At 32.6% G+C, this 14,222-nt stretch overlaps 2 protein-coding genes and 1 non-coding gene across 5 annotated transcripts; all 3 read right to left on the bottom strand.

Moving 5' to 3' along the window:
* Positions 480-550, bottom strand: TRNAG-GCC. The gene has a single exon. It is a non-coding gene; the product is annotated as a tRNA-Gly (tRNA).
* On the bottom strand, positions 728-2,360 carry LOC107642927 (LRR receptor-like serine/threonine-protein kinase FLS2). The gene has a single exon (XM_016346437.2). The coding sequence runs from the start codon at positions 2,160-2,162 to the stop codon at positions 876-878; it is 1,287 nt and encodes a 428-aa protein (XP_016201923.1). The 5' UTR covers positions 2,163-2,360; the 3' UTR covers positions 728-875.
* Positions 3,336-5,286, bottom strand: LOC107641701 (floral homeotic protein DEFICIENS). 3 transcript variants are annotated; one of them, XM_016345172.2, is made up of 7 exons: positions 4,834-5,286; positions 4,676-4,745; positions 4,537-4,598; positions 4,317-4,425; positions 4,015-4,056; positions 3,866-3,910; positions 3,336-3,735 (listed from the first exon to the last, which is right to left on the bottom strand). In XM_016345172.2, exons 1-7 carry the CDS (start codon positions 5,019-5,021, stop codon positions 3,544-3,546), a joined length of 708 nt encoding a protein of 235 aa, XP_016200658.1. In that variant the 5' UTR covers positions 5,022-5,286; the 3' UTR covers positions 3,336-3,543. The 3 variants fall into 3 exon arrangements, with proteins under 3 accessions (XP_016200658.1, XP_016200659.1, XP_020978705.1); XM_016345173.2 differs by having other exon boundaries at positions 3,336-3,732; XM_021123046.1 differs by lacking the exon at positions 3,336-3,735 and adding an exon at positions 3,740-3,787.

Below are 14,222 nucleotides of genomic sequence, written 5' to 3'. Positions count from 1 at the left end.
ATTGGGTTGTCACCAAATAATAGCAAAGAAAGCATACTAACACACATAGTTATAAGTTATAAGTTGCATCTATCTGAATGCGCAAGACCCAACAGAGCATGCAAAATGGTCCATACATGATAATAAAGCAGAAAAGAATGGAGTAACCAAAAGAGTCCATATCCATGTTTGTGTGTGACACGCACTCAACCAATTCCGTAGTGCTAACCACCTAACCTTATCCCTGCACTGCATTATATACAAGACAAGCTAAGCTATACTTAGCTTCTTTTTCTCTGTCAAAGGCTAATTAAACAGAAGCTAAGTGTGCTTTCATCTTATAGAAAAAGAATGGTTAATCAGTGTTTATATACATGTGCCATTGACAACTGCACAGAGTTGCAAAATAGTGAAAGTAATGAAGCAACATTAACGAATATGATTTAAGCCAAGGTCGTGAATTTCTAATGCAGCCTTACAATCAAGTGATGTAAAAAAATTGCACCAGCCGGGAATCGAACCCGGGTCTGTACCGTGGCAGGGTACTATTCTACCACTAGACCACTGGTGCTTTTTGAGATTAGCTATCGAGCCATATTTACTTGTATAAAATATTGTGAAACCACCCCAACATTCTGGCACTTATTTAATTTTAAAGCAAATTTATGTGAATTGATTAGTTGCATATATTTGAAGGCACGCAATCAAGTATGGTTTATGTAGTTGGTACTAGAAGGTGTTGGTATGCATAGTAAACGTGACTAGTGCATTGTGGAGTGATCATCATAATTGTTATTAGTGATCAACATTGAACATACAACAGTAGAGTACTTGAACAAGAGAATTTATAATTAAATAAAAAAAATGAATTAATAGAAGTGATGGATGATGTGTTATTACTTATGACACAGTGGCGGGGGCTTCTGGGCAGCACCTTGGCAGAAAAAGAAGGTGCGAGGGCACCTATAGAAGCAGTTATTAGCAAGGGTGACATTTGCAGAATCGGGTTTAAGACGCAACAGAGGGTGAGGTATCCCTCCGTACAAGTAGTTCCCACCCAACAGAAGCCTCCCAAAACTTGATTCTCCATTTCGCGGGGACACCACCTTCATCGCATACTCCCTTGGTATCTTGCCACTCAACATGTTGTTCTCCAGCGACAATGCCGAAAGCTGAGCCATCCACGCCATGAACCATGGCAAACTACCCCTAAGCTTGTTGTTGCTTATGTCTACCGCGATCAATCCGCTCTTCTCAAATCCTGCGGAGTTTTCTTCCACCGAAGAAAACTCGTTAAAAGACAGCGTTAATTGCTGCAGCGATGGTAGCTCGAAAAGAGCAAAAGGAACTGCCCCACTCAGCTTGTTCCAACTCAAATCCAAAACCTGCAAGTCCTTCAGGTTTTTCAACACTTCTGGCTTTAATACTCCGCTCAACTTGTTGTTCCTCATCGAAATCTGAACCAGGGAAGCCGGCAGCCAGATTGGCAATTCTCCGATCAGGGAATTGTCGCTGGCGTCCAGGTAGTTAAGGTTGTTCAGGGGACCCAAGTATGGAGGAACCCAACCCTGGAGCTTGTTGGATTGAAGCTCCAGCCTCTTCAAGTTCTTGAGGCCGTTGAAGGTGGCGGGGATAGCTCCGGTGAGGTTGTTGTGATCGAGGCAGAGCTCCTCGAGAGTGGAGAGTGAGCCAATGGAGGAGGGTATGGCGCCGGAGAAGGAGTTAGCGGAGAGGGCGAGTCGGCGCAAGCGAGTCAAGTTGGATAGGGAGCCGGGAATATTGCCGTAGAAGAAGTTGTTGGAGAGATCGAGGGTTTGGAGGTAGGGAAGAAGATTCCAAGTTGGAGGCAGGGGACCGGAGTAACCGGCCTGGTCGAGAGCGAGTTCGGTGACTCGGCTCAAGCCGGAGTCGATGGAGTCGCACCTGAAGCCGCACGTGAATTTCTGAGTGAAGAGATTATCGCACGGGTCGAGAGTGAAGTCCCATGAACTTAAGCAGGAGCCGGGGTTCACAGAACTTGGGTGAATCCCATTCTTGAAATCCTTCAGAAACTCTGTGTCACTCCAATGAGTCTTTGATTCTGCTCCCAACAACAATAATAATAGGGAAATCACACGAAAACACCAACCCATTTCAGTGATAGGATTGGTGATGGTAATGACATGGAATAAATAGTGATGCATCTCTGCTAATTATTATATTTTTTGTTTGATGGCTAACGGTTGTGTTATCTATGCTTGATGCTAATTATGATAAAATAATATTAAGCGGTGATTTGTCAAATATTCGTAAGGTAGAAGAAACTAGAGACAAAGCTGGTTGGTTGAGATTAGAGAATCAAGTGCACACTGGCAGTGGTTGCAAACTGATTTAGCCGTCGGGTCCCAACAATGTTAATACACCTATTGTTAATAGCTATGTATCTTGAAAATTTGGCAAAGTCATGCTACCAAACAAACCCACTCACCAAACCGTTGCTACTACATGAATTGGCTGATGTGACCCGGAAAGTCCTACTATTGACACAACACAAGTCATATATCATTGCAAGTTACACAACTAAACCCCAAGTTATTTATTTTGTTAATATCCACTTGGCACTCATTTAGAGCCCGCACCTATCATTATCAAAATTATATTTAACGGTTTAATAATTAGAATCTGAACTACAAATTTCCAGATCTTAGTCAGGTCAATTGTTTAATGGACTGGTTACTCGCTGACCATGTAACTACAACTTATATATATGTTTTTGAGTAAGAGGAATCTCTTGTTTTAAGCCCATTTATAATCAAAGAGGTGACCCAGCTTGTACATTGAATAACTGGGCCAGCATTTCACTATGGAGAATTATTCACAGGAAACTATATGGGTTTTGCTCAAACTCCTTAGTATTCTCAAATAAGTGAATAACTCAAATCTCCAAGAACAACAACCAAAAAAAAAAAATCTCTCATCTATCTCCCAAAAATGACAAGATACTTGCAGATTTCTAGTGAAATTAAACTTCTTTTCCCCTTTCTGGTTTGGGTCTAGAGTAGACTGGATTTAGATTTGGTTAGAGAAACAATTCTGACAGCTACTCTACAAAGCTCACCGTCTAAGTGGTGGATGGATTTCAATAATTTCTCTTCCATTCTTTATCACCGTTACGTTGTGTTGGGACTACATGCACTTGTTGCCAATACTTAATTCTATGCACTTAAATCCAGATTGCCTTCAATTTGTTAACACAGCACGACGTACATGTACATGTCCCACTGGGACAGCAAATTAAATTCTCTTGTCTTTGATTTCAGACCTCTCTTTAGCCGTCGTAAATATTATCATAATATATGATGTTATTATCCCTAACAAGGAGCAAACTAAAGCAATTAATAATATAACATAATACATTAGAGGCACGCATATATAGCGTTTAATTACACATCACACTCTTGCAAAATACTATAGAGGGAGGTAGGTAGCAACCTTAGGTGGTGAATAGGTTCATTAATTGATACAATACAAAATCTTAAAGAGCAAGCAACAGTAATTAATTTACAGATGAGAGGTGGACATTAATTAAGCGAGGCGGAGATCATCGTTTTTGAAGGGTTCCGGTGGTGCATGGTGGTTATGAAGGTGGTGATTGAGATGAGTATGGTGGTGGCAGAATGCATAGAGGTTGGAGGCTCCATTGGCCAGTGCAACTGCTGATTCCTGCTCTCCTTCATCGTGTAATATAAATTGTGGATGGATCACACACTTTTCCTTCTTAGTCGTATTTGTATATTCATCCCATAGCAACAACATAAACAACAACAAACTTATTAAATCATTAATTCATTTCTTTCCATCCTCTATATATCATTTTTAATCAAAACAAATAAACCAAACTTCTTACAAGTTCAAGAAGGAGATTTCCGTTCATCTGCTCCAAGCTTCTCACCTGTATATTGTAAAATTTAATTAACACCAACAATAATCATTCATCAAAGAAATAACTAAAGCAACATTATTATTATTATGTGATTGACCACAATTACTGCTCACCTTTTTCCTACAGGTTTCAGTCCGAGTTCTGATCACATGGAACTGTGAAAAACAACCCAAGAATTTAAAATTATATGCCATATTAATCTAAATCCTACAGGATGAGAAATCTTTAGATATGAAACACGGATTATGCAGCTGAATCACCAATATATATAACTTATATATTGTTTTTTAAAAAATGAGATAAATCAAAATAGTGTATTGCTGTTTAATTTGCTTTTAAACTTGAATTTTGGGTTACTTGAAAAATGGGTTTTGGATCCGGCTATTATTAAAGAGAAGCACATGTAGTTGATCACCTTTCGTTCGCGTATTTTGGCAATGGCAGAAACCATATCCTCTTCAAGAGTACGCAGTTGCTGAAAGCTCATATCATCCATATCCAAGCTACCCTCCCCTATCCGATTCCTGTTCCAACAACCATCAACTTTCATTAACCGTACCATACCAATAAGTTCAAATAAAATACAAGACTAATAGAATAATGGTTTATTTAGAAAGATTTATATTGTATCTTACCTGATCTGTCTTCTGAGCTTATTATTAATATCTTTGAGTTTCTTCAAATTCTCAAGCATTTTCTGCACGGAAACTAAATCAGAAAACAAGAAAAAAAAAATAGGGTGTAAAAGTTGAGTGATGATTTGTTAAGTTGAACCTCATAGTGAGAATGCCAGAGATCGATATCTCCCAAAGTTTTCTGATACTGATCAATGATCTTCTTTGTGCTGGTTCCAGAAGTAGACAAGATAGAAATGAATATAAATAATTAATATAAAAGAGAGAGATTATGATGATGATGATGATGATGATTACCTAAGGCCAGGGCTGATGTACTCATGCATCTTGTTGTTCTTGGAGAACATGATGAGTGAGACCTTAGCATCACAGAGAACACTGAGTTCATGAGCTTTCTTGAAGATACCATTCCTTCTCTTTGAGTATGTAACTTGCCTGTTGGTTGGGTTCTCGATGAGCTTTATCTCAATCTTTCCACGACCCATCTGATCTCTCCCTCTCTTTCTTTTTTCCCTGCTTTCCTCCTTTATGGATCTTGTTCACTTATTATTATTCCCTCTTTTCCAAACACCTACCAATATTAATAGAAGGTGTGGTGTGTGAGAGAGAAAGAGAGTAGAGAGTAGTAACTCGCACACCACAAAGCAGCAGTGAACACCCTTTCTATATTCGGAAATCCATGCTGCCATTCATAAAGTAACCTTGGACTCTAACTCCTTATATCCCTCAACCTGTGTCAAAAGCAAACTCCCCTTCCCTTACTATTATTACTCCCAACTTCTAATAATTAATAATCCAACCACCTCTCCATATTATTATTGTTATTATAATTATAATATACTTATTGGTTAATTATGGGGCACAGCATCACGTATCTGATGTGTTAACTCAAGTGTGTGTACTTTTTGGTTCGGGGGACACACAGGTTTGTGTGGTCTAAATCAGAGTTGGGATATGGAGCATTAAAAACTATTCACTAACTAATGTTGGCAAGGTGAGTAGGTGACAATGTTAAGTTGAATCCACTGTATTTTGTAACCTTGTACTTAGCTAGCTAGCGTATAGTTTCGTGCATTGAGTTCCGTCCCTTCTTTTTTCTCTCATACTTACTTGCATTATATTATTGTTTGTCGTTATTATACTCAAACCATATGATTTACTCCAAAGCCCAAACATGTTATCACAACACACATCAACTCACTGTTTTATTCATGCAAATGGGACATGACCACTACTGAGCTACACTAATTAAGTGACTTCCCAACTTATCTTATGTATTTTTGGTTAATCAATTGGAAAAAGTTCATATCCACAAATCAAGGGCCTATGTATATATAGGCCAATTTCATTTCACTAATGCTAGCTAGAAATCAAAGAGATGACTGAAACATTGTTGTAGCAGCACAACATATATTGAAGCAAGATTTATGGAGCCACATAGATAGAAGATAATGAGTAAAATTAATTGACTGTTGATCTCTCCATCTATCGGCACTCAGCACCCAGCAGACACACATTGATGTTGAAAGCAAACAGCACATTCGTGCTGTTGCAATTACATGTATCTGTCAGCATCTTATTTGTATTTATTCATTTTGTATAGTAAAGTAGGTAGTAAACATCTCTTTGTTGATTATTAGATAAAATCTCACATCTATTTGTTAATAATAATATTGTAAGTGTAGGTAGCTTAGGTTAGAATTGAGAGGGTGATGATGATCAGCAGAATCGAGGCACGCCAATGGGTTGATGGAGAGAGTTCGAAGATATTAACGTTGTTGGATAGCAATGGACCCGTCCCATCTTTGTGGTCAGTGGTCACATGCCTGCCTTCTCATTATTCATTATTATGATCGCACTTCTCCACTCCTTCACGGCTGCTTCTTCTTCATCTCACAACTCATGAGCTCATCCATACATCCATACATAGGTATTAATCATTCATCCCTCAGTATATGTAATTCTAGTAGGTCGCTAGCTACTATGATCAGTGTTTTAAAGTAAGAAGATACTGCTTACAAAAAATACATATAAAAAAAATATACATTTAATTTTAATATTAATATAATAAAATGAACATTTAATATATCAATTATTTATATTATTTAATATTTTTATTGTTTACCTGTAATTTTCAGTTTTGAATATTGTAGCTGATGTGGGTAGCAGATGAGATAATTTGATTTGAGGTTTGTATAAGGGGGTTGGAGATTTCGTATATTTCTGGATGCAGAGATAGAGAAGCTAGGGAATAGGCATATGGTAGGTCTGCTGGATTTGACTCTCACAATAAGGTTTTGCAAGTGTCGATGACTCAACGTGACTTTGGATTGGACAACAACCACCCCTTTTTTCTTTTTATTTTTAGTGTATTGGCCGATAGGCAACACATTAATCTTGATTCTTGAGTGCTAACCTTTTTTATATTTTTATTAGAAGTGTTATTATTAAGAAATAAAAATAAGAGAGGAGATAGATCCCGTGGGATTTGTAAAAAAGTACACTGAATTTGAATGTCTTAGAAAGGAATGGTTCAATAATTAATTTTTTATATTATAAATAATTAAATATTATATAACTAATATTTTTTATAAATTTTTATTAAAAGTATTAACTTCCTAACATTTTTATTTTCATTTTACCCTTTAGCTTTTGGTCTTATTCTATTTCAGTAGGCCATGGCCCAGAACTATTTGAAATATCTCTATCCACAGTACATTCTATTTCGATTCTTTGTCCTTCCGAAAAAAAAAAGAAAAAAAAAAGAAAAAGGAAAAGGAAACTCCCTCTATATATTAAGAAAGTGAATGAATAATATTATTGTTTGTGTCCCAATGTCTCGTACGTAGTTACTCTTCACTCCTTGCTGTCTAGGGGTGGATAGGGTTGACTGCCTCCTAAATCTTTCATTCATTTAAAAACCTTCTAACCATCGAACCAAAATGTACTATTAAAAATTTAGCCGCCACTCACATAAACATCACAAAAACAATTTTTTTTAAAGACACTTACGTAGTAAAATCTAAATTATACATTCTAAAATTACATTTTTTACTACAAAACATTTAAAACCATAGCTTTTTATAAGAAAAAACGTTATCTAATGAAAAAAAGTAAATTAGAAGATTTAAAAGAAGAAATTATTAAATTATCAAAATTAATAGATCAAAAACTAATGATTTTAACTAATGTTAATTGTAATGATACCGAATTTCTAAAATCAATACAAAATGATTTTTCTCAAAATCTTTATTTTACTATAAGTTTTATTGAAGGACTTCAAAAACCTGAAAAAACTTATATTTCACACGAAATTTCTAAAAAATGCTACCATAAAAATGATTCCCCACATCTTTATCATACTTTTAACCCACCATTAAATTCTATAGTAGATATGCTTGAAGAAATTTTAGTATCCATAAAATTTCAAAGAAATAAGGAAAAAGAGGAACCTAATATAAACGAAATCAAACAGATATTAAATAAATACTTTCAGAAAGAGAATCCCAAAGAAGAAAATTTTCAAAATATAATCAACATAACAGAATTAAAAGTAAAACCACCATTGAAATTATGAATATCGAAAAAAAATTAGAAGAAGTTACAATGCTTTTTAAACAATTAAAAATGGCTCAAGAAAATAATATTATGGAACAGGAATTTCAAATAGAAGAAGAATTAGTAAATTCTGAAAATATAGAAAATGAAGAACACATCCTAGATTATTCAAGTGACGAAGAACCAGCAATTTCAATACAAATAAAAAACGAAGCTGGAACATCTAAAGATAGTCAATCTCAATTTAAATAGGAAACAGGTTTTGAAAATTTTGCTTTTAAAAAGGGATTTATAAATAAAGATTCAAAATATACAAAAATACCATCAAAATACGTTCCTAAAATCCAGAAAATGGAAGGAGAAAGAATGCTCGATTTAGATTGTAAAAAGAATGAAAAAGAAATTTTCGAGAACTGGTTGAATTCCTTCTTATTAGAAGCCTTTACTAATCCAAAACTTAGTGAATTGTCTAGAAGAGATATTTGGAATTACATAGGGTTTAATACTAAAGGAACTGTAAGAGATTATATGACATTAATAGAAAACCAAATAATAGAAGAATTAGTAATAAAAACAACAGCTTATGATAAGATATTACATATAATGATGATTCTATATAAAGAATTTTTTGGAAAAAATATTATAGATCATAGACAAGAAGTCTATAATAAAAAATATCAAGAAACAAAAAACCATTTAGCTAATATTCAGATATATGATTTATGTAATGTGGAATCTTATATATGTGAATATAGAATACATTATTATAAATTAAAAGAAGAAGATAAAGACCATTATCTTAGTATGTATATAACAAAACTTCCATATCCTGCTAATGAATTTATAATGGGAAGATTTATAAGAGAAATAAATAGAGGGACAATTGAAAATAATTTTGGTGGAGCAACCTCTACAATAAGAGAGGAAATAAAAGAACGTTGTATGCAAGAAGCAACTCAAAAAAGATTTGTAAATATAATTAGAATTTGCTGTCAGGATAATGAAGAGATACCTCAAAAATATGGTCTTAATAAAAATTTTCAAAGAAAATTATAGGTTCATTGTTCCATCTATATATATGTTAGATTCTGGAATGGATTTTATCATAGGAAATAATTTTTTAAAGTTATATCATCCATTCATTCAAGAATTAACATATATAGTTTTAAAAGCTCCACACGATTCTTCAATAAATCAAAAATCAAAACGTATAAAAATACCAACTACTACTATAGATAAGATCTTAAAATTTAAAATATTTTCTATATTAGAAACATGTTATTTAAATTTATATTTTTAGATAAATATTCCAAAAAACAATCTTAAAATAAAGATAGAAAAACTTTTGGATGAAATTTGTGCTGAAAATCCTTTAGATATTAAAAATACAAATAAAGAATTAGTAAACATTAAATTAAAAGATCCTACAAAAGAAATAAATGTTCCAAATAAAATTCCTTATTCCGCAAGAGATAGAGAAGAGTTCTCATTAGAATGTAAAGATCTTTTGGAAAAAGGAATTATAAGATTTAGTAAAAGTCCTCATGCGGCTCTGGCCTTTTATGTCGAAAACAATAATGAAATTAAAAGGGGAAAACGAAGAATGGTAATTAATTATAAGAAGATGAATGAAGCAACTGTTGGTGATGCTCATAAACTTCCAAGAAAAGATTCTATTTTAGAAAAAATCAAAGGAGCAACTTGGTTTTCATCCCTTGATGCAAAATCAGGATATTGGCAACTTCGTTTAGATTAAGGACTAAAAAAGAATGGAAATGGGAAGAAAAAGATAGTATGCAAATTCAAAGAGTCAAAGAATTATGTGAAAAGCTTCCAGAACTTTATATTCCAGAAGAAAACGACTACTTAATAGTAGAAACAGATGCTTCAGACATAACCTGGTCAGGATGTCTAAAAGCTAAGAAAGCTATAAAAAGTTTGGAACAAGAAAAAGAATCACTAGATTCTAAATATTCCCCAAAGGAATTACTTTGCAAGTATATTTCAGGGACTTTTACTCCAACAGAACAGAGATATACTATTCATGAAAAGGAAACTCTAGCAGCAATTAAATCTCTTAAAAAATGAAAAATTGATTTACTACCCAGAGAATTTACACTAAGGACAGATTCAAGTTACCTAACAGGTGTCATACGATATAATTTAAAGGTTGATTATAATCATGGACGATTGGTAAGATGGCAATTATTTTTGTTACAGTATCCAATAAAAATTGAATATATTAAGGGTGACAAAAATGTTATTGCAGATACATTAACAAGAGAATGGAGTTCGTCTACAACGCATTAGATCAAGAAATTCAAAAATTTGAGCAAGAGCTCGAAAAATGCAAGCATTGTCAGCAAATAAGGATACAGATCCAATCCCTCAAGAAGGCCATTGAAGCAATGAAATCAACACAACAAGCAAAACCATCAGAGTTCAGCCAGCTAAGCATGGTGGACAAATCAGGTGAAGAAAAAATTTCAGAAAATAAAACAATTGCTGAAATTATTAAAAAATCCACCCAAGATAAAAAATATTATGTAATTTATAATGGCCCCATGAAAGGAGTATATGATGCTTGGGAAAAAGCAGCACCATTCACACATCAATCAAGGATAATTCATAAAGGAGGATTTTTAACAATGGAAGAGGCAAAGGAATCCTTCAGGGAATATGAAGCTCTTCATCCAGAGCAAACCCTAAAAAGAGCAGATAAAGCTCCAATTCAAACCCAGAGAACAGGGATAATAAGAAATATTTCTACAAGGGCTGAAATCAAGGAAAAGAAAAGGGTCTGTAGATCAAATCTCAGAGAAACCCTTAATATAGTCCTGAATTGGACTAAAGAAAAAAGGGTAATTTTGGGATATTATCCTATTGCCAAAGAACAGCTAACAAAGCTGGTTATATTTCCAGATGCTTCCCCATCTGACACTTATCAGTTTTTTCAGTATGGATTAATTGATACAATTTTAATTTTTAATGATCTAAAAATTATTAGTGAGTTTCCTGTAGGATTCGTTGATGCAGTAAAGAGATTTAAAAATATGATTGACAATGTAAATCCAAGGGATATATCCCTAAAATTTACAAACAGTCAACCTATTTTTAATGAAGAAGAAGAATGCTTGGTTCCAGCACACCAAGTAATATTTATGTCCGTCTTCCCAGGAAATTTTCAACCAATTGATCAGATTCAAGATTTAACAATTTACAGTCATGAAGGAAGGCTAGCCAGCACATTAGCAAGGGTCTTTGAAAGAACTCAAAAAATAACGAAGGAATCCCACATAAGGATTAATTATAAAAGTAGAAATACTCTGCTTGTGTCCAGTAAGAGAAATGAAATTGAAGAAAGAGAGATGAGACTCTTGGTGGAATTTGAATCAGCATTCTACAACTTATCTGGACTTTTAGAAAAACTCCCTGAAGGGATAAAGAGGAATCTCTGCTATTTGATAAAAGACAGAGAAGACCACAAATGCCAGCTATGTGCCTCAGAAATATCTGAAGAAAGCAATAATGAAACGGAATCAACCCACATGATAAAGGAAGAAGACAATGCATCTGAAGGCCACATGATAAAAGAGGAAGACAGTGCATCTGAAGCATCTCTCAACATTATTGCATAATGACGTAAGCACTTAGGTCATAGAGCACTAATAATGTAGCTAGTGCAAGATAATAAACAATGACGTAAGCAATGACGTCATAAAAAGGGTAAGGATGGGAATTGTCCATCAGACCTAACCATTATAAATAGATTGCTTAGGCAATTGTAAGGGTATCAGAAAACAGAAAGTAGAAGGCTAAGAGTACTCATATGCTAGGAGAGCAAGGAGGAAGCTGCCGAGGCGATTCTGTAGTCTGACAAAGAATTCCCTTAGGAAAAAATAGTTCTAAACTCCCTTCTGGAGTTAGTATCTACAATCTCCCCTCTGGAGATAAAAACACCTTATGTAAAATATACTAAATAAAGGAAGTTTTTCTCCAGAAAGGTACATCTTCATCCCAGTCTTTTAGTTATGAATTATTTAGAAAGTTTAGAATTAACGGAAGAATCTGATTATTATAGATTAACTGCTTTATTAGATAATGAAAAACAGGCTGTTCTAAAAACAGAATTAAATCTCAAATCAAATGAAAATTTTAATAAACAAAATCTCTTAAAAGAAGTCTTTAATAGAAAAAATATAATATACTATGAAAAAATTCAACTTGAAGCCCCTATAAAGATAAAATCTGCCAATGGAGAACTTGAAATAGCTTTGATAAATGATGAAGAATTGAGTAAACAGATTGAGAAAATTAAGGATCAACAAAAAAGATCTAAAATTGGATAAATTCATATTAGTACTATACAAGTCTTAATCAAATCTACATATATGAAAGGAATTAATTCACCAATAAGTTTAGCAATCTGTGACAAAAGAATTACTGATGACCCAATAGATCAAATAATTGGAATTGTTCATGGAAATTTGGCAAACGTAAATGTTAAATTCAATGCCCATCTTAGATATGCTATACCTTTATCAACAGAAAATCTTGGAAGATCTATAATTTTGGCTTATAAATTTCACAGAAAGAATCTAATGGAACAAGATGATGAACCATTTTCAATTACATATGCAATAAATTATGCTCTAACAAATAGCCATCATAGTATAATATTTAAAAACAGAGAAAGAATTTATGTCGATGAATTATTTCAGAAAATTGTAAAAACAGAAATACCAAAATATAAAGCTATTGAAAACCCAGTTCTATTATTAAAAGAACCATCAGGAAAATTGGTTTCATCAAATTTTCAAATAAGAGAATCTAAAATTAATAGCCATTTAGTTTATCTAAGTTAAAAATTAAAGAAGAAAATTCTGAAATAAAAGAATTAACAAAAAAGGTCGAAAAATTAAATGAAACCCTAAATACTAAATTATGACAATAAATAAAGAAGAAATATATATATAAATTATCAAGACAAGAAACAAGAGCTCTTTGAAAGAGAAAATCGTTTGAATTATTTATAGTTTTCTGAAATAAATCAAAGTGCATTTGAAGCTCTAAAAATAATCTATGACAAGTTGAAAAGAGAAGTTGAAGAGCTAGAAAAATTAATAGAATCTCTAGAAAATAGTGATGAATCGATGATAGAGTTTGCAGAAATTCTAAAATAAATAATGAAGCATAAAAAGATTGAAAAATCAGAAAATAAAATAAAAAAGAAAAGGGCAAAAAAATTAAAAAGTAAAATAGAGGAGTATAAAAGGGAATTAAATAATCTTCAGATCGAAATTGATGATCTTATAATAAAAAGGATAGAAATAAGAATAAATATAAACAAGCTGGAATTAAACTTAAAAAATTTATAAATGCTTGGAAAATCATATTATGATTTAAAAGAATTAAAGCTGTTGAAGGAAAAAAATAGAGAATGAAGTTGAAAAATTAGAAAGATATTTAGAAACAAGAGAAAGTGTAGAAATAAAAGAAGTTTTTGAGGATTTGAGAAATTATATTAAAGAAAAAGACAAACAAATAAAAGATTTTATATACAATAATCCATGCAAAAAAGAATATTATAATTATGATAGAAATTAAGCCAGAGTTAAAAAACTATAAATATGAAATCAGAATTATAAATATACATCAAGGATTTGTAATAAATGATCATATAACAAATACAAGAGAAATAGTGGAAATGGTCAATACTTTAGATTATGAAGTTGCAAATTATTTTTATCAAAATCCCTTAAACAAAGCACCACCAAGTGAATCTATACAAATTATAAACTTATTCGAAGCAAAATATGAAGAGTTAGTAGAAATTTCGAAAAAGAAATTAAAAGAAAATTCGAAATTGAAAAATTGGTATTAGAGCCAAGTTAACGATTAAGGGTAACACTTTCTCTTTAAAGCAACACTTTTAGTGACACGCTTTTAAATCAATAACAACCACAAAATGAAAAACGTCTTTACAAAAAGTTGAAATTGACAACTTTATCAGAGTGGCCACCTAAAAATTTAACACTTTTATTTATATAAAAATTAAATTTATTTAATAATATATAAATATTAAATTATAATTTTAAAATATTTAAATTATTAAATATTATATTTTT

The sequence above is a fragment of the Arachis ipaensis genome, chromosome B05 (assembly GCF_000816755.2).
Source record: "Arachis ipaensis cultivar K30076 chromosome B05, Araip1.1, whole genome shotgun sequence".
NCBI lineage: Eukaryota > Viridiplantae > Streptophyta > Magnoliopsida > Fabales > Fabaceae > Arachis > Arachis ipaensis.
The sequence above is the reverse complement of the archived record's forward strand: the minus strand, read 5'-3'. Positions and strand labels throughout refer to the sequence as shown.

Coding starts and splice junctions, on each gene's coding strand:
- LOC107642927 (XM_016346437.2), bottom strand. CDS start 2,162: ATGCATCACTATTTATTCCATGTCATTACCATCACCAATCCTATCACT.
- LOC107641701 (XM_016345172.2), bottom strand. CDS start 5,021: ATGGGTCGTGGAAAGATTGAGATAAAGCTCATCGAGAACCCAACCAAC. Junction 4,599..4,675: donor TCTGGCATTCTCACTATGAG/GTTCAACTTAAC, acceptor GTTTCCGTGCAG/AAAATGCTTGAGAATTTGAA. Junction 4,426..4,536: donor AAGCTCAGAAGACAGATCAG/GTAAGATACAAT, acceptor TTGTTGGAACAG/GAATCGGATAGGGGAGGGTA.